At 48.8% G+C, this 19,320-nt stretch overlaps 1 protein-coding gene across 1 annotated transcript in view; it reads left to right on the top strand.

Moving 5' to 3' along the window:
• Positions 1-19,320, top strand: part of TTLL9 (tubulin tyrosine ligase like 9) — a gene marked incomplete at its 5' end in the record, with an annotated part of 46,091 nt that overhangs the window by 609 nt on the left and 26,162 nt on the right. The window contains 4 exons of the mRNA XM_081289851.1: positions 2,726-2,769; positions 4,753-4,845; positions 10,089-10,200; positions 11,122-11,307. Of these exons, the coding sequence (XP_081145977.1) occupies positions 2,726-2,769; positions 4,753-4,845; positions 10,089-10,200; positions 11,122-11,307 (435 nt within the window). The remainder of the gene's footprint in view (positions 1-2,725; positions 2,770-4,752; positions 4,846-10,088; positions 10,201-11,121; positions 11,308-19,320) is intronic.

The following is a 19,320-nucleotide window of genomic DNA, read 5'->3' as shown; positions in this document are numbered from 1 at the left end:
AATGAATTACTGTGGAGTCCAGCTCCTCTGCCCCAACCTGCTTCTTATCTCAGGTTCCAACCTCTCAAGAATGGCATCTCCATTTCTTTTAATTCCCTTTAACAACAAAAAACAACTTTATCTGCTTTCAGAGTGTCGTGAACGTCGCTTTTTTTGTCAGGAGTCATAATTCCTGTTGATGGTTATTCGAGGTCCATCTTCCCTGCTTTAACCCCGGCTCCGGCAGGGAGCAGACATATGATGATCACTGTTGAACGGCTACTGGTAGAGGACTCGCTAGCTGCTCAGGACAAACACCCGGGCTCTGTCTTGACTCCTCCCCATTCACCTCCCACATCCAAGAAGGTCCCCCCCCCCATTTTTGGTGTTTGGATCAAATCCAGGCAAGAGGCCTGGTGTAGGACTATGCTTTCTTTTAAATGACCCAAGAAATTGGGTATATGAACTTCTTAAGAGAGAAGGACAGAATAAATTGTGTGTACCCTCACAAAAATGTGCAAGACTTCTCTACTAAAAACTAGAAACCATTGAGAAAAAAAATAAAGAAGACTTAAATTAATGGGGGGGGGGAGAGAGAGAGAGAGAGAGAGAGAGAGAGAGAACAAACGCATTTTATGGATTAGAAGAGTCAATGCTTTATGATGCCATTTCTTCCCCAAATGATCTTAGAGTCAATGTGCTCCTCATCAAAATCCCAGCATGTCTTTTAGTAGAAATCAGCAAGTTGATTCTAAAATTTGTATTGTTGGGTTGAGTATAACTCAGTGGTACAGCACACACTTAGCCATGCTTAGCTGGCTTCTATTCCCAGCACCAAAATTAATTAATTAATTAATTAAACAAACAAATAAATAGATAAATAGATAGAAGAATTTATATCCAAGATCAAATGGTACCTCATTGCAAAGACAATGTTAAAAATCAAAGCCAGAGGATTTACACTGCCTGATTTCACGATTTACTAGAAAACTACAGTACTTAAGAACATGTGATGGGGGCATAGGAATAGACAAGTAAATAGAGCCCAATATAGTCCAAAGGCAGACCCACATGGTCATGGTCGACTGAATTTTGACAAACATGCCGGTGCAATTTGGTAAGGAAAGGAAACGATTTGCAACCAAGGACTCTGGAGCAACTGGATAAACCCATGAAAAGTGGAATTGAAAAGAGAGAGAGTTAAGGAGGGGAGGAGGAGGGGGGATAGGAAGGGCAGCAGAATAGAACAGACATTATGATTGATGTATGTACAATCCATGTATGTATTATATGTCAAAATACATTCTGCTGTCATGTATGACTAAAAAAAATAAAAATAAATCGTATGGTACAAAAAAAGAGAGAGGATTAAAGATCTAATTTTCAAAAAGATATGTAGGGTGAGCTGACTAGTGCTGGGGGAGTAGGCAGGGCTTGGGTGGGGGAAGGATACGATTTCATTTTCTTTTGCGAGGGAATTAACTACTGGTTTTGGAAAGCGCTATCTCGCGTCCCTTTCCACAGGCTCTTTGAGGGGTATGATAATGTGGTAAGCAGAATTCTGAGATGGTCCCCAAGGTCCCCACGCCTGGTGTACATGCCATGCATAATTCCCTCCCCTTGAGTGTGGGTGAATTTGATGGCATTGCTGTTGCCATGATGACATTATGTTATATGAAACCATCATAGCTAACTTGGAGGGCAGTGGGTTGGAAGTCCAAGGGACATGCTAAGGGTGGCATTCAGGAAGAACACCCATGTGGTGAACTGCCTATGGAGCCACTTTGCAAGGAACAGTAAGCAGCCCCTAGACACTGGGAGCAGTCCCCAGTGGGCAGCAGTCCTACAACCCCAAGCAACCAAATTCTGCCAACATGTGAATGAGCTTGAAGATGAGCCCCGATGAGAACCAAAACTCCAGCCATCACCTTGAACATAGCCTTAGGAGACCAGGGCAGACATTCCAGCTAAGCTGTGCACATACTCCCAACGCACAGAAACCATGAGGTAGTGAATGTGCATTATTTTAAACCACTCAATTTATGGCAATTTATTACACAGTCGCTGAAAATGAATGCGGATCACAGCTCTGTCCCAACTGTAAAGGTCGGCTGCACAGGGCCAATATCAGTTTCTCTTTCATACATGCCTTAGGGATCAGTCTTACCAGGACTCAGGGGACAAGCTGTTTTGGATATGGTTGGAGCTGAAATACACCCCTCTCCCCCAGCCACACACACATTGAGGATTTGAAAGGTCTGTTTTGGGTGAAAAGAATTCATGTTGCTGAGTCTGACACAGCCCTTTCCTGGATTCTAGGTCCAATCAAACATGCAAAGTTAATTTTTTTTTATTTTTTAGAGCTGGGTATCAAACTCAGTGCTCCACATGTGCTTAGCAGGCACTCTACCGCTGAGACACATCCCCCAATTAGGACAGACGCAGAGCCTGATAAACTGAGCTCTCAAAACTGGGGTTCAGGGTCGAACTTTGGAGCGCCAATAAAATAGGCATTCACTCTGCGGGTGTTGCTCATGGAACAAGCCTCCAGTGCAGTGGGCTGCTTGGGAACTCACCCTAAGGGTAGCAGGTAAGTTCTGCACTGATTTTCTGGGCACCTGATGGTGGATGAGAACCTGACCAGGTTGCACCTTCCTGTCTTGGGACGGAGGCATGGTTGACTGTGGGCTGGGAAGGCAGGTGGACGTACAAAACCAGTGACATCATTTTCCTTTTCTCCTTACAGAATCAAAATTACAAGGGCCATGGATTTTCAAAAGGAAAAGAGCGGTGAGTGGTCCCTCTCCGTCCAATTATTGGAACTAATTTCCTTCCCTTCCTCCTTCCTCCCTTCCCTTCCCTTCCCTCTCCTCTTCCTTTCCATATCACTGGGAATAGAATTCTAGGTTGACTTTTTTCTTTACATACTTGAAAGATGACATTCCCTTGTCTTCAGACTGACATTATTTCTTAGAAGTCAGAAGTCAGTCTCTGTCTCCCCACTCTACCCCTGGCAGTAACTCTTCCTGGCCTCCAGCAACCTGACTGTGCTTTACCTTGGTATGTTTTTTTATTCTGGGTGTGGGTACCAGGCGCTTAACCACTGAGCCACATTCCCAGCCCTTTTTTGTGTTTTATTTAGAGACAGGGTCTCACTAGGTTGCTTACAGCCTCACTAAATTGCTGAGGCTGGCTTTGAACTTGTGATCCTCCTGCCTCAGCCTCCTGAGCCGCTGGGATTACAGGCATGTGCTAGCACACCCAGCTTCTTTGCCTGACTTTAATAGCAGGTGAACACTAAATTCACAAAGTAAATTTGGAAGCTCTCCCTCCTCTTCCCTTTTGTGGAAGAGACTGTGTGGAAGTGGGGTTAATGTTTCTTTAAACGTTTGGGGGAATTCTCCAGTGAAACCATCTGGTCCTGAAGATGTCTTTTTTGGGAGTTTTAAAATTATGTATTCTATTTCCTCGATAGTCACAGAGCTATTTAAATGACCTGTCTCACATTAGGTGTGTATGTGTGCCGAGTGCTTTCCGGGGCTCACCCTGTGTGGGTCGTCACAAGCAGGTGTGTAGGGGCCTTGGCCTGCTCCTAACTGTAATTTTCCCATCAGCAGGGCCTGTGGCACTCCCTCCTAGGTAATTGTATCTTCTCTCTCTCTCTCTCTCTCTCTCTCTCTCTCTCTCTCTCTCTCTCTCTCTCGTCATCTTGCTGACAAATGGTTTTGTTGATTTGATCTTTCCCAAGAATTAGCCTTTTATTTTATTGATTTTTTTCCTGTTTTCAATTGTCTTGATCTCTCCCTCTCCACCAGGCCTCTGATGACGTCACCCCAGAGCGAGAGGGCAGCTGGTCACTGAGGGGTGGGAGCAGAGGTCCAGGCTCTCAACGGGGTCTCCCGGGCGGGGAGGAAGCCCCAGCCTTGTCCCGGGCCTTCTCTGACACCACAGGGGCAGGAGCATTGCTTCTAGACTCCCTGGCCTTTGCTGGCACAAGTGGGGGACGCAGATGTTTTCTGCAGGCTTTGGCTGATGGAGCAGTTGTTCTGTGCCCTGCGTCCTGCTGGGGGGCTCTGCTCTTGTGGCTAAAGAGAGCAGGCTTCTGCCGGGGCTTTATTTAAGTCTGTGCCCATTGGCATGTCTGGGTGGCCATTGGCTGGCTTTTTTTTTTTTTTCTTAGTTACAGGTGGACACAATACCTTTATTTTGTGTATTTATCCTTATGTGCTGCTGAGGATGGAACCCAGGGCCTCACCCATGCCAGGCAAGCGCTCCACCACTCAGCCCCAGCCCCAGGCCTTGGCTGGCTTTTTTATCTCCACACCTGGGATATGGAAGCCCAAAGAAAACCCAGGGAATTCACCACCATATGTTTGTTTTATACAGAATGTACTGGGTTTCAGTTGTCCTCATAGGAGGAATAGGGGAAATGACATCTGCTCCATCTTCCCAGACGGATGTCAGAATGGGCGCACGTGTGGCATGGAGTGTGAGAACTAGTCATGGTGCACGTGGAGCAGCCCGGTCGTGCCCAGCACATAGTAGGCTCTGGACAAAACACTTGCTGTTTTTTGATGATTCAAAGTTTCTGTAATGCTCAATTTGGTTATTTCAGGGATTGTCACGCTCTGATGCTAAACTCTGAAATTCGGGGATCCTGTTTTCGGCATTTCTAGCTGTGGCTTTGATCTTTCTTCCTCCCCCTTTATCCTATCCCTGGAGCGTGCTAGGAAAGTTGGATTCCAGCAAGTGTTCTGTTGCCTTGTCTTGCAGAGAACAGAGAGCATTGATCCGGTTCAAGACTACCCTTATGAACACTCTGATGGACGTCCTGCGCCACAGGCCGGGATGGGTGGAAGTGAAAGAGTAAGACCCCCTCCGTCTCCTCACCCCCCTCCTTCTCCTTGCCCCCTCCCTCTCCTCACCCCCTCCCTCTCCTCACCCCCTCCCCTGTTTCTTTTTTTTTTTTTTTAATTTTTTTATTGATTACCTCCCCTGTTTCTTACAGATCCCTGCCTGCCTTGGTTTTTCTCCCAGCCCCCTCAGCCCAGTAGCCACTAGGACTTGCCCTAAAGTAGCGCTGACATTTATTTAGCACCCACACTGTGGTGGCCAAATCACTCACACCGTCTCTGTCTCTAATTTAAGCCTTACAACCATCCAATCAGGTATGGCAGTGTTCAGGGGTGTTAAGCCAACTGCTTAAGGTCACACAGCCGGAAGGAGGCAGGGAAGCCATGCCAGCCAGGCACAGAGGCACTTGCCTGTAACCCCAGCAACTCGGGAGGGGAGGTTGAGGCAGGAGGATCGCAAGTTCGAGGTCAGCCTCGGCAACTTAATAAGACCCTCAACAACTTAATGAGGCCCTGTCACAAAATAAAAAATAAAAAAGGCTGGAGATATAGCTCAGGGGTTAAGCACCCCTGGGCTCAATTCTCAATACCCTCCACCCCAAAAAAAGGCATGCTCCTCCCTGGATGTGGCTCAGTGGTTAAGCACCCCTGGATTTAATCCCCGGTACCAAAAAAAAAAAAGCCCTTGGCATCCGTGATCTCTTTTAGCCATCCCCCAAAATCTGGGTAGATGCTACTGTCAACCCCATTTTACCAGTGAGAAACCTGGGCACAGAGTAACGAAAATGCCATGTTTCAGAAGTCCCTCACTTGTAAGGCTAGGATTTGCAGCTGGTGTGCACGTCTGCAGAGTCACAGGCTCGTCCCCGCCTCCCTCAGTAGGCTCTCAGAGAGGGAAGGAACAGATGAGAGAATGTTCCGGATCCTGGTGCTGCAGAAATTAGGAGTCAGCTGTCCGTGGCAAGCTGTGGTACAGGTTGTGAATACAGAGCACTCTCTTTGGGACTTTGGAAACCGTTACAGCAAGGATAATAATGCTGATGACGGCAGGTACTACAGATTTGCTCTCTTTGAATTTTCTTTTGGTTCTGGGGATTGAACCCAGGGCCTCCCACATGCTAAGCACACACCCTACTACTGAGCTAGACCCCCAACTCCCTTCATTTCTGTGTACTATTCCACTGTATGGACATACCATGCTTTATCTATTCATTAGTGAAGAGGCATTTGGATTGCTTCCACTTTGGGGCTAACAATGCTGCTATGAAGATGCATGTATGAACTCTGAGTGGAACATGTTTTCTTTTCTCTTGGGAGAAACTCCATCTAGAAGTAGAATTGCTAGGTCATATGGTAACTCTATATTTAACTTTTTGATGAACCGCTGGATTCCATTTTCCATTTCCAACAGGACTGTATAAAATGTCAGGTTTTAGGCATTCTCACCAGTACTCATTGATATTTTAAAAATTTTAGCCATCCCAAGTTGGTGTGAAGTGTCATCTCATTCTGATTAGCTTTTCCCTCGTGGCCAATGATGCTTGACATATTTCATTTGCTTGTTGGCCATTTTTAATCTTTGGAGAAATGACTATTAAAACCTATCGCACATTTAAAAACCCAGTTCTTTGTCTATTTATTATCGAGTTGTAAGTATTCTTTATACCCTTATCAGACACATGATTTGCAAACATTTCCCCTCATTTTGTGGCCTTTCTTCACTGTGACTTTTGAGGCACAAAATTAATTTTTGACGAAGTCTAATTTATCTATTTTTTTCTTGGTTGCTTGTACTCTGGGTATCATATTTAAGAAAGCGTTGCCTAATCCAAGATCACAAAATTTTACTCTTATATTTTCTTTCTTTTTTTAAAAAAACTTTTCAGTTGTAGATAGACACAATACCTTTATATATGTGGTGCTGAGAATCCAACCCAGTGCCTCACACATGCCACTCTGCCACTGAGCCACAACCCTTGATCCTCTAAATTCTTCTAAGAATTTTTTATATTTTTAACTCTCACGTGTAGGTCTTTGATTTGATTTTGTATATGGTGTGAGTTAGGAATCCAACTTTAACATTTTCATTGTAATTTTTAAACTTTTTATTTGAAATCTTTTTAAACTGAAAGCTTCAAAATACAGTTGTCCTTTGGTGACGAGCGGGATTGGTTTTAGGACATAGCTCCTTCTTTTAGCAGCTTCACCCAGTTTCCTCCTCTAGCTGCTTATGTGACCAGTACATCTGTCCACGCCTGGAAGTGAACAGACACTATGAAGTAAGCAACGGGCATCGTTGGAATTTCACCAGTATTTTTTACTAATTTCATTTTCTGCCTCATAATCTATTCCAGGTCCCACATTACTTTTAATTGATCTTTATTACCACAAATATGCCCTTGATACATTCAAAGAGGACTGTTTATTTTATAGAATGTCCCTGGGTTGGGATTTGTCTGATGTCTTCTCATCACAGGGCTGAACACCACAAAGTGATGCGGTGTCCTCCCCAGTGAACTGCATCAGGGGGCTCATGGGCCCAGCCGGTCTTACACTGGTGTTACCTGGGTCGCTAAGTTGAGGTGGTGTTTCTCCAGTGAAGATCAGCTTTGGGGCTGGGGATGTGGCTCAAGCGGTAGCGTGCGCGCCTGGCATGCGTGCAGCCCGGGTTCGATACTCAGCACCACATACAAACAAAGATGTTGTGTCCACCGAAAGCTAAAAAATAAATATTGAAAATTCTCTCTCTCTCTCTCTCTCTCTCTCTCTCTCTCTCTCTCTCTCTCTCCTCTCTCACTCTCTCTTTAAAAAAAAAAAAAGATCAGCTTTTATGGAGGGGTACTGGGGATTGAACTCAGAGGCACTCGACCACTGAGCCACATCCCCACCTATTTTGTATTTTATTTAGAGACAGGGTCTCTAAATAATTTAGCACCTGGACATTGCTGAGGCTATGAACTTTGAACTCATGATCCTCCTGCCTCAGCCTCCTCATCCGCTGGGATCACAGGCATGTGCCACCACACCTGGCTGGGTAGCGTTCTTCTGTAAGGAAATAGTTTTTTTCTCCTGCTTCTTACTTATTTAGTATTGGTCTGGCTCATTGATATCCATTATCTTGAGCAGAAATATCCACTCCTTGATCCTCTAGTAGGGAAACTGAGGCCCAGAGAAGAGGGCAAGGTCACATAGGAGTCATTGCCTGTGGCAGAACCAGAATAGGGGCTCTCTCTCCTGCATGATGTGGCCCAGTGCAAGCATCAGAGTGGAGAGGGACAGGGAGCTGGATGAGGCCTGGGCGGCCAGCCTGGAATGGGGCTGTCTGGTGACCAAGGGTTTGGAGGGCAGATGGCCATGTCCCCAGGGGGTTTCCATCCGCTATGGTAGCCATTGCTCACGACTGCTGTGTGTGCAGCAACAGCCTGAGAGAAGCTTTGGAGGAGGCCCAGGCCCAGGTTTTCATTCATAACTCAGGATGGAATTGGAAAAGGGTGATTCCTGACTCATGTCGCTCCATCACTGCCACCACCTGTGTCACCACCTGTGCAGGCATGTGGTGTTTGCTTAGGATTGTCCTCAAGCTGACTCACTCCTTTTCCTTAAATAAAGGAACTTTCATATTGCTATGATAGCATCTGTGGGATTATGCATTTGTCTTGCTATTGATTTATTTTCCCCCCATTTGACATTAAAGCAGGGACATGGCTCTTAAACTCCTCCTGACCTCAGTACTAGGGATTGAACCTAGGGGTGCTTAACCACTTAACATATATTTTATTTAGAGACAGGGTGTTGCTAAGTTGCTTAGGGCCTTGCTAAGTTGCTGAGGTTGGCTTTGAACTCATGATCCTCCTGACTCGGCCTCCTAAGCCAATGGGATGACAGGCATGTGCCACCACTCCGGCTCATGTTGGCATCTCTTAGAATTGCAGTGCAGTCCACCACAGAATTCTCCCACAGTTGGTCATGTTCAGGCCAAGGTCATGGGTCACCCTTCTTGTAGCTGCCTCTTTCTTGTTCAGTTTCTGCCTCAAAGTTCCCCAAGATTTTTTTTTTTCAAAACTCAGTCCATTTGTCCATAGTAGGAAAAAAAAAAAAAAAAAAGCAGGGAGCAACTCAAACACCTCTTAGTTTGAAAATGGATACACTGTAGTGTGTTCACTCAATGAAGTGGAACGTGATGGTTAAAATTACTGAATTAGACCCCATGTGACAAATAAGGAAGCAGATTGCAGTGGTTCTGGCCAGAGCTTGGACTCTGGAGCCCAGCGGCCTCTGTTCAGTGAGCTCCTTAACCTCTCTGGGTGGGCCTCAGTTCCCTCATCTGTAAAATGGACATAACGACAGAACTTGGAGTTGCTGTGGGGATCAATGAGTTCATATTTGCACAGTACTTAGAACAGCGCCTGGCGGGTGGTGAGCCATAAGGATTAGCAAGAAGGAAGTTGGGAAAAAACATGCCAGACAATGTCACAGGCCGTGTCCAGACAGAGGAAAGCCATCCAGACACTGTGAAGAGATGACAAGCCACCAAACTCAGGCTGGTGGTTTCCTCTGGGGCAGAAAGAGGAGATAGATGCAGGGATATACAGGGGCCTTCAGTTATATGTACTTTAAAAAAAAAGTGGCATAATCATGGCAGCACTATTTTATTTCCTGATTCCTCTTTTGAGCACCCCGGCTCCCAGCACCTGGCTCTAGTCCCCGAATTTAGTCCATCACTTGATTTCCTGTCCCCCTCTCTGGCATGGTGGTGAAGAACAGGGTCAGAACGTGGCCCCTGGTGGAGCCCGGTGTGAGTTCTGGGGGTGCCGTGTCTTTGGTGAACAAGGCCATCCTGTCCTGGAATGATCGTTGTCACCTCTTAGGGCCACTCTGAGGCTTAGCAAGAGGGGTCTTTGTGAACTGGGAAGACCTTTCAGGTGTGAGCCGTTCCATCACTTGATACCATGGGCTGTGGAGGAGGAAGGCAGGTGGAGTGGACAGGTGTGCCCCATGTGCAGGGCCTGGTGTGGATTGTGACTGGACAGGCAGGCCCTGCCTAAAGCTGCGGCCACTTGGTACCTGAGCTCATGTGCCCACATGTGCTAAGGGCTCAGGGAAGGCACAACCTGCAGACAGTGGTGGCCTCCAAGGGACTCCTGGTGGACGCACTGCCACGCGCCCTTCCCTGGGCCCCTCAGCTGCAAGTCCCGGGGCCCCAGACCCCAGCAGTGCTGAGGCCCTCAGGTCATGACCTTTGCCTCTTCACCCCAGTGAAGGGGAGTGGGACTTCTACTGGTGTGACGTCAGCTGGCTCCGGGAGAACTTTGACCACACCTACATGGACGAGCATGTGCGGATCTGTCACTTTCGGAACCACTATGAGGTGAGCTGGGCAGGTCAAAGGGACCCACCCCACCAACTCAAGTTACAGGGTGTGGTGATGAGTAGGAGCTTGTTTGGGAGGGACAAGGACCAGAACAGAAAAATATAAGGGGATGATGGGGTATATGCCAGGTGGGGGACATGAGGCCTAGGTATCTGGCAAGCTCAATGGTTAGAGGTTGTGCGGATCTAAAGCCTGAGGAGCAGTCTGTTTGAGGATGCAGAGTTAAGGACACAGGCTATGGGGGGGCAGGCTGGTTTGGGGGTGCAAGGAGCAGGAGTCTTGGGGGACTTCAGGGTGCAGGAAAGCTGAGAAGTTTGGGGTCCAGAGGTAGATTGGAGGTCTGGAGGGAACCTGACCTCAAAGAGACCTGGAGGACCAGTGGTGAGGGATTTAAAATGTTAGCGTAGCTGGCGCGCACCTGTAATCCCAGAGACTTGGGAGGCTGAGGCAGGAGGATCGCAAGTTCAAGGCCAGCCTCAGCAATTTAGGCGCAAAGCAGCTTAGCATGACCCTGTCTCAAAATAAAAAAATAAAAAGGGCTGGGGATGTGTCTCAGTGGTTGGGCGCCCCTGGATTCAATCCCTAGCACCAAAAATAAATAAAAAATAAAATGTTAGTGTGGCTTAATGGTTAATAAATACAAACTTCCACGTCAGAAAAGGCTGGATCAAACTCTGGATGTGCCACTTGTTCGTTGGCACCCTGGGCCACCAGCTGCGTTCTGCCCTGCCTCGGTGTCCCTGCCTGGGACGTGGGACAATCATAGACTAGAGGCTCTTGGTCTGGGTTGCTCTGACTGTTCCTGCTATTTTGTGGCCAGGAGAGGAGGCTGGGGGTGTACTGGGTGGCAGGGCTGGGGTCAGGAGCTGGGGCCGGGCAGGAGCTGGAGGCTCACCCAGCCTGCCCACTGCTGCCCAGCTGACCCGCAAGAACTACATGGTGAAGAACCTGAAGCGCTTCCGGAAGCAGCTGGAGCGCGACGCAGGGAAGCTGGAGGCGGCCAAGTGCGACTTCTTCCCCAAGACCTTCGAGATGCCCTGCGAGTACCACCTGTTTGTGGAGGAGTTTCGCAAAAACCCGGGGATCACCTGGATCATGAAGCCTGTGAGTGCCTGGTGCAGGGGCCTGGGGGAGGGAGTCAGCGGGGATCCTGGGAAGCCCCAGGCACCCGAACAGGGACGGCTCTGCCTGGGTGATCTGCTAGGAGCACTAACTGCCGTCCCTAAAGGGCCACTTGAGGTCCTTTTCTTGGCAGTTCGTAGAGCCAGCGGCTGTGACTGCTCGCACGTAGTAGGTGCTCAATAAGCATTTATTGAATGCACAAGTGGTCATCAGGACAAGGCAGGGGTCCAGAGCCCTTCTTCCTAACGTGGAAGAAAACAGTGGGTGAACCAGCCAAGTGCTTTACTGCCCATCAGCCTTGGGGTGGGCCTCACCAGCCCCATTTTAAGGATGGAGAGCCTGGGGCCTGTTTATTCAAGCATCCCTCAAATGCTCACTGGGCCTTTGCCATGTGCCAGGCACAGACTTAGGCCCAGGGAATTCGGCTCTCAGCAAGTCAGACGTGGTCTTTGCTCTCTTTGAGGATGGACAGTAAGCCAGCAGAGGATACATGTGTTGCGTGATTACGGTGTGTTGAGTGTCACTAAGGAGAATGGGTGCAATGGCATACACCTGTAATCCCAGTGGCTTGGGAGGCTGAGGGGGGAGGATCATGAGTTCAAAGCCAGCCTCAGCAAAAGTGAGGCGCGAAGCGACTCAGTGAGACCCTGTCTCTAAATAAAATACAAAATAGGGCTGGGGATGTGGCTCATTGGCCAAGTGCCCCTGAGTTCAATCCCCGGTACCAAAAAAAAAAAAAAAAAAAAAAGGAGAATGGTGTCAGGAGAGGGAAAACAGGGGTGGGGACCTCCCCAGCCAGGCAGCTACTGAGAAGAAGTGAGAGATTGAGATCTGAGGCCAAATCCTTGGTTCAAACACTAGCCATCCCACTTACTGTGCAGCCTCAGGCAGATTACTCAACTTTCCTGTGCCCCAGTTCCCCATCTGCAGAGTGAGAAGAACTGTGGTTCCTATTGCAGAGTATTGTGCAGTAGACAAGTTAATGCATATAGTACCTGCTCTATAAATGATAGTCATTATTGTGACTATAATGATTAGTCTTGATCTCTGAGCTGAAGGATGCCTGAGAGTCAGCCTGGAGAAAGGCGGAGGTAGGGAAGAGCATTCCAGCAGAGGGGACTGCATGTGTGAAGCCTTGCTCTGGACAGCCCTTCCAGGGTCAAGAAACAGGGCAAGATGGCGCTCAGTCCTTCCTGTGCCAGGGCTACCTCTCGGCCACATGCCACCTGTTAGTCAGCTTTTCATTGCTGTAATAGGACTACCTGATGTGACTTGGAGGAAGAAAGGTTTATTATGGCTCATGGTTTCAGAGATTTCAGTCTGTGGTCAGAGGCCCTATTGCTCTGGGCCTGAGGTGAGGCAGAATCAGACTATCACACCAGCCAGATGCAGTGGCTCACACCTGTAATTCCAGCAGCACTGGAGGCTAAGGCAGGAGGTTCCCAAGTTTAAGGCCAGCCTCAACAACTGAGCAAGACCCTTTCTCAAAATTAAAAAAAAATTAAAAAGGTATAAGGATGTGGCTTGGTGGTATAGTTCTACTGCACTTGCATTAAAAATGTGTGTGTGTGTGTGTGTGTGGTGTGTGTGTGTGTGTGTGTGTGTGTGTGTGAATGAAGGCTGTGGCAGAGGAAAGCTGCCTAGCTCATGGCAGTCAGGAAGGAGAAAGGAGAGAGAGGAGAGGAGGCAAGGGACAGGGTACCATCCCCAAGGGCCCGCACCAGTGACCTACTTCCTTCAATATGCCTGTAGTTACTACCACCTCTCTGTAGTCCATTCAAAATACTAATCCACCAAATAGATTAATCCACTGATGAGACCAGATCCCTCATGATCCAATGGTTTCCCAAAGCCCCACCTCTGGACATTGCTGCAGAGATTTTGGGGGACATTCCAGATCCAAACCATGACACCACCAAAGCCTCAAAGGGCATCATCAAAGCCCCTTGAGAAGGCGCCAGACTTCGAGAAAGGAGCTGGATGTGAGGAGGTGTGAGCAGCCTTCCCGTGGAGCAGAAGAGCGTGGCTCAGTGTTGGCTGGCGTGGACGGAGTCAGCTGGCATGGGTGCCTGGAGGGGGACCCAGTGCAGGGCACAAGGGATGCCTGATGTACCCAGACCCTCTCACCACCTCTGCTCCTGGGAGGCACGGTGAGGCGGCTGGGGCTGGAGGAGTAGGGATTAGGCAGATGAACAGTGACACCCACCAGGGGCAGAGTCGGGCTCCCAGCATTATCCTCTCAGACAAATGATAATTTGTGCTAATTGGGAATGAGCAATTGCATATTAGGTTGATTCCTTTCCCGGCCCACGGCCTTTGTTAGCGGCAGACACAAGACAGCTGTAATTAAGGGGCGGCATCTTGGCTGTGCGTCTTCCTCCTTGAAGAGCCGAGGCGCACTGCACTGTCTGTGGGGGAAGAGCGGTGCGGTAGTGGGCGTGGCCGGGAGGGTGGCACGGCTGGTGGGCGTGGCCTGGGAGAGTAGCAGGGCTAATGGGCGTGGCCGGAGAGAGTGGTGCTGCTAGTGGGCGTGGCCGGGGCCAAATTCTGAATCCACCCCTTCCCCCTGCGTGACCCCAGCAGGTTTCAGCCCCGGCCAGTCCACTTTCTCGTCTGTAAACTGGGACTGAGTGGACCTGCCCAACGGGGTAGTGGAGAATTCAATGAAGCTGTGCATGTTATATCCATGCATCGCCCGAATTCTATCAAGGGCTTGGCGTGAGGTGCCCAATAATTGTCTCACTTTTCTTCTTCTTTCCAAGAGTTCAGGAAACACCCCTCTTCTTCCTGCCGCTGGGAAGCACTAGGGCAGTGTTTCTCAAACTTTCTGTGTCCCCGCATCCCCTAGGGATCTGGCGAACATGCGGAGCCCAACTCAGCAGATCTAGGTGGGGCCTGAGAGGCTGTGTCCAGGGGATGCCAACACTGCTGGTCCCTGGTCCCCAGGTGACACTTTGGTGAGGTTGGAAAGAAGCTGACCCTAAACTGGGGCATGACAGACTCTGGCAGAGGCCGGTATATCGTGCCCACCTGAGTGGCTGACCCCGGAGGCCTGGGCAAACCTGCGAGCAAATGCGCTGCTGTCAAGTCCCCCAGGTATCAGCCTGCGCAGTGTGCAGAAACCGAAGCCCAGGGTGTGTGTGCGCGCTTAAGGAACTGACTTCTGCAATATTGTGAGGGCCACAAGTCCAACATGTACAGTCCAGGCCAGCAGACTGGAAGCTCAGGCAGGATTTTTGTGTTACAGTCTTAGGTAGAATCTCTTCTTCTCAGGGAGCCTCTGTTTTTGCTCTTAAGCCTTCAAGGGCTGGTTGAGCCCCGCCCACATGGAGGGCACTATCCTCTACTTAAAGTTACTAATTACAGGTGTTCCTCACATCTGCAAAAAAAACCTTCAGAGCAACACCTAGACTAGTGTTTGACCAAACAACTAGGCAGCAGAGACTCACCGGGCTGATGCGTAAGATGAAAGGTCACACCAGGTATGAGGGCTCTTCTGCTCCAGCGGCACTCTGAGAACCAGGGGCCTGGAGTGTTAGTTCTGGATCTTATTATTTGGATACTACTGGGGAGAAGAGAATGGTAAAAGGTAGAACACTACTTTAAATTTGGGAAACAGATGTCCCCTGAGTCCCTCTGCTCTTCCCATAAGGCCTGTTGTTGTGACCTAGTTGGTCCTTGTCCACTCACAGGCAGAAGTTCTCAGGGGGTTGCTGTGGCCAGGCCAGTCTCTGGCAGCCCTGTCCTTCCAAGTCCTCCCTGCAGTTTCCCTGGAGCCTGTGCCCCTTCATTTTCCTCTGCAGGGAGGGGTGGCAGAACAGCCAGGGAGGGGGCAGGTTGGATCAGAAAGGCCGAGACAGCATTGTCCCCCAGTGCTGCTCTTCAGGGACCCTCTTCCCGTGGGGCTGGAGCCCAAACCATCTCCCAGCTTTGCTGTCAATCTTGGAGAGAATAAGAACAAACAGGTCTGACCATTAAAGTCCAGCCTAGGACTCAATGGCCACCTGTTGCCGAGTATGTGCAAGGCCCCAGGTTTGATTCCTAGCACAGGGGGAAAAAATGTCCAGTCTAGTGTAAAAAGCACATGAATGCACATCCTTTTTCCCACCTGAGCATTCTGCCCTCCTCGCAGCTTTGGCCTGTGGGGTGTGGGAGGTGGCAGGGCGCAGACCACATGGCCTACTCCCACTGCTCCCGCCTCTCTGTGGTGCTGGGTGGTCAGGGACCAGCCTGTCCATCAGTCTGTGTGTCCACCAAGCCCTTTTCACAGGGCTGTGGGTATCCCTGGTGACCCTGGGCTGTTCTTTGCTCAACCCACCAGCAGGAAGAGCTGCATTTGAACATTCAGTTACACTGTGTGCACCAAACAGAGCATCTCAAACTGCTCCGCCAAACCCTCTCAGAGTTGGGATGCTTTGGTCAGCAAATAGTAGAAAACCCAACCAACATGGCTTACTGGAACAAGAGGGTGGGGCTTCTGAACTGTTTTAATGCCTCGGACTTTTTGACATTTGGTGAAATATAAGAACAGTGTTCCTATGTAAAATCGCATTTGTGTGGGGCTGGGGTGTGACTCAGTGGTAGAGCACTTACCTAGCACATGTGAGGCACTGGGTTCCATCCTTAGCACCACATAAAAATAAACAAACAAAATAAAGGTATTGTGTTCATCTACAACTAAAAAAAAAATAAATAAATCACACTATTGAGATCTGATCAACATAAAATCTGCACACATTTGATGTACATAGTTGAATGAGCTCGAACCTGAGTATGTACAGTACATATCCATGAAAGACTAGGTTTGTTTTGTTTTTTTAAGGTACTGGGAATGGAACCCTGGGGTGCTCTACCACTGAGCTATATCCCCAGCCCTTTTGATTTTTTTAGTGAAACTCTGTCTCACTAAGTTGCCCAGAGGGGCCTTGAACATGGGATCCTCCTGCCTCAGCCTCCCTGAGTGACTGGGATTACAGGCATAATCTAAACATAATTGATTACAAAATAACACAACTAGGGCTGGGGCTGGGGCTCAGTGGTAGAGCGCTCGCCTAGCACACGTGAGGCACTGGGTTCGATCCTCAGCACCACATAAAAATGAAATAAAGACATTGTGTCCACCACCTACAATTTAAAAATAAATATTTTAAAAATAAAACAACTATGTTGAAAACTAGGTATGTGTGTTAGTTGGGGGTCCCCCAAGAAATAGATGACCCACAAGACTCCACCTGCCAGAGCTTAGCCTATGAGAGAAAATGGGGGAGGAGCTGGGAGAGGCTGGGGGAGTTGTGGGACCTCAGTGGAGGGAGGCAAGGAAGGAAGGAAGGGCTGAGGGGAGGGAGGAGGGAGGCTGGGTGGAACTTCCTAGGGCAGAGCAGTCTGAGCAAAGTCCAGCCAGACCTGGGGGCTTCATGCTGTCAGAGAAGTCCCCTGTGCCTCAGGAACCAGCCAGTCATGGGTTGGGAGCAGCCTCTGGACAGGAGGTCAGGACACAGCGCCTGTCAGCAGGCGGCAGCTGGCGCCCTCAAGGCCTTGCTCTCCTGCAGCTGGAGGTCTGTGCGGTGTGTTCTCAGGGCTGCCACGCACATTATTAAAAGACCCTCTGTGCTATAGAATATACGTGCTCTTCGTTAACAGCAGACCCCCGAACTATCATAATTTCAAAACCACAGGTGCATAAACAACATCTTGAGACATCAGCAACAATTGTAATGTGATACATAAAAATAGCTGTGATTACTTCTGATGGCAGATACTCCTATGATGTGTTGACCACACTCACCATAGAAGGGAACACAGGGTACATGGCAGGGTGTCAAAAGGAAGATGTTGTTTTTCTCATTCAAGTTCAGAGGTCCAGGGGAATTTCCTTTAATGTAGAATAGCTGGACAGGGGATGGTTCTGGGTAGCTCGACAACCCCATCAATTCCTAGCCCGACAGGCAGACGGTTCCTCTTGCCACAGCTCTAGTGTCACCTCCTTATACCTCTACGAGCCATGGGAATACAGGAATGCCCTGGTCTTGTGTCACTTTTGAAGAAGTCACAAACTCTTCCCAGAAGTCTCAGCAGCAAACTTCCTGTGGCATCCTGTAGATTAATGCCTCATTCAATCCCATGGCAGTAGCATGAGGGCTCAGACCTCCCCAGAGGGCTGGACAACCCACAGGGTGACCCAAATGTGGTTCTTGGTAAGGGGACAAGGACTGTAAATGGCCACATTTGGTACAAAACCAAAGTTATGTTTCATTCTAATAATCCATTTAAATGTTTTCCAATCATAAATGTATCTTTATATGTAAAAATATTTTCCTCCCAAGTTATCAAGTAATATTCCCAGAAGCTAATCTTGCTATATGATTCTGTGTATCCCATGGCACCCTGCAAGAGGTACATGAGCCCCGGGATTGTGTAGCACAGATTTCACTATCCTGGATTTATGACCCGCTGGCTTGATGACTTGGGGCAATATGCTTGGCCTCTCTGTTCTTTGGTTTCCTTGGTTGAAAATGGGAATACTATCAATGCCCATGTCATAGAGGCCTGGCACAAGGTAAACTGGTAAGTACTGCTGAGTAACAAACCACCCCAATGGAAGGCCCTGAAACAATAATAACCTCTTGTTTTTAGCTCATGAGCCTCCAACTGGGGCTTGACAGGGAAGGCTCATCTGTGCACCAGCATCCTCTGGGGCAGCTCTGCTGAGGCTGGAGGATGCCAATCTGGCCTCGCTCGCTGGGTTGGCAAGATGGTGCTGGCTGCTGGCTGGAAGCCCAGCCAGGGTAAGGGCTAGAAGACTCAGCTGTCCTCCCTGTGGGCCCCTCATGTAACTTGGGCTTCCTCACAGCATGGCATCTGGGCTCTGCATCATGGCTGGGTAGAAACCACATTGTCTTTCCTGATCCTCATTAGAGTTCTCACCCTGCCACTTCTTCCACACACTGTTAGCTGTGACCGTCCTGAAGCCCTGCCCCCACTCAAGGGGAGGGGACATTGACTTTACCTCTTGGTGGGGTTCTGGAGAACATACGGGACTGGAGATGTTGTGATTGGTTTTGGAAACACCATCTGCCGGAGCTCTGGGTGACTTCCAGTCTTAACAACCCTGATCTATTACTGAGCAGGAAGTTTATTTTTCACTTTTAGGATTATTCCCTTGGGGAGGGGGATCTCTTGGAAGAGGTTTGTCAAGTTACTACAGTGACTTAACTGACAAGGACATTTTATCATCTCACACAACAAGAGCTGGAGGTCGGCCATTCCAGGTTGGGGCATGTGCGTGGCGATGCCTTGAGGGCCCCCTGGGTCTTCTCCCTGTCCACTCTGCTTCCTCCCTGTGTTTAGCCATCAGATCTGTCACCTCATGTCTATGAGATGGCTGCTGTGACCGCAGACCTCACCTCCTCAGAAAAAAAGCAAAAAAGAAGGAAGGGCCAGACATTTCTTCTTGTCTCTCTCCCTGTCTGTCTCTCTGACCACCCCCCCCCTCCCTGTGTTCCCTTTCTGCTCTCTCTCTCTCTCTCAATTTTTTTCTTTTATCTTTCTTTTTTTTTCTTTTTCTTTTGGTGCCAGGGTTAGTTAATCACTGAGCTACATCTCCAGCTCTTTTATTTTTATTTTTTTATTTTTATTTTGAGACAGAGTCTTGCTAAGTTGCTGAGGCTGGCCTTGAACTTGCGATCCTCCTGCCTCAGCCTCCAGAGTAGTTGGGATTACAGGCGTGTGCCTCTGCACCTGGCCCCTCCCTCTCTCTTTATATTTTTAACACAGAGGAAAATCTCCCCAGAATGGATAAGAAGATGTCTTGGGTCTCTTAGCCAAAACTGGCTCATGCTAATTGCAAGGGAAGCTGGGAAAACCAGTAGGAAGCCTTTCTAGCCCCATCACAGAGAGAGGGACTTTGCCTGCAAGAAAAGAGAGGGAGAATGGCTTCCGGGGTGAGAGAGGGGTTCCAAGATCAAAGGGTACATACATGCCTTAAAAGACACATTT

Source organism: Spermophilus citellus (genome assembly GCF_964194105.1).
Source record: "Spermophilus citellus genome assembly, chromosome: 4".
Classification (NCBI taxonomy): domain Eukaryota; kingdom Metazoa; phylum Chordata; class Mammalia; order Rodentia; family Sciuridae; genus Spermophilus; species Spermophilus citellus.
The sequence above is the reverse complement of the archived record's forward strand: the minus strand, read 5'-3'. Positions and strand labels throughout refer to the sequence as shown.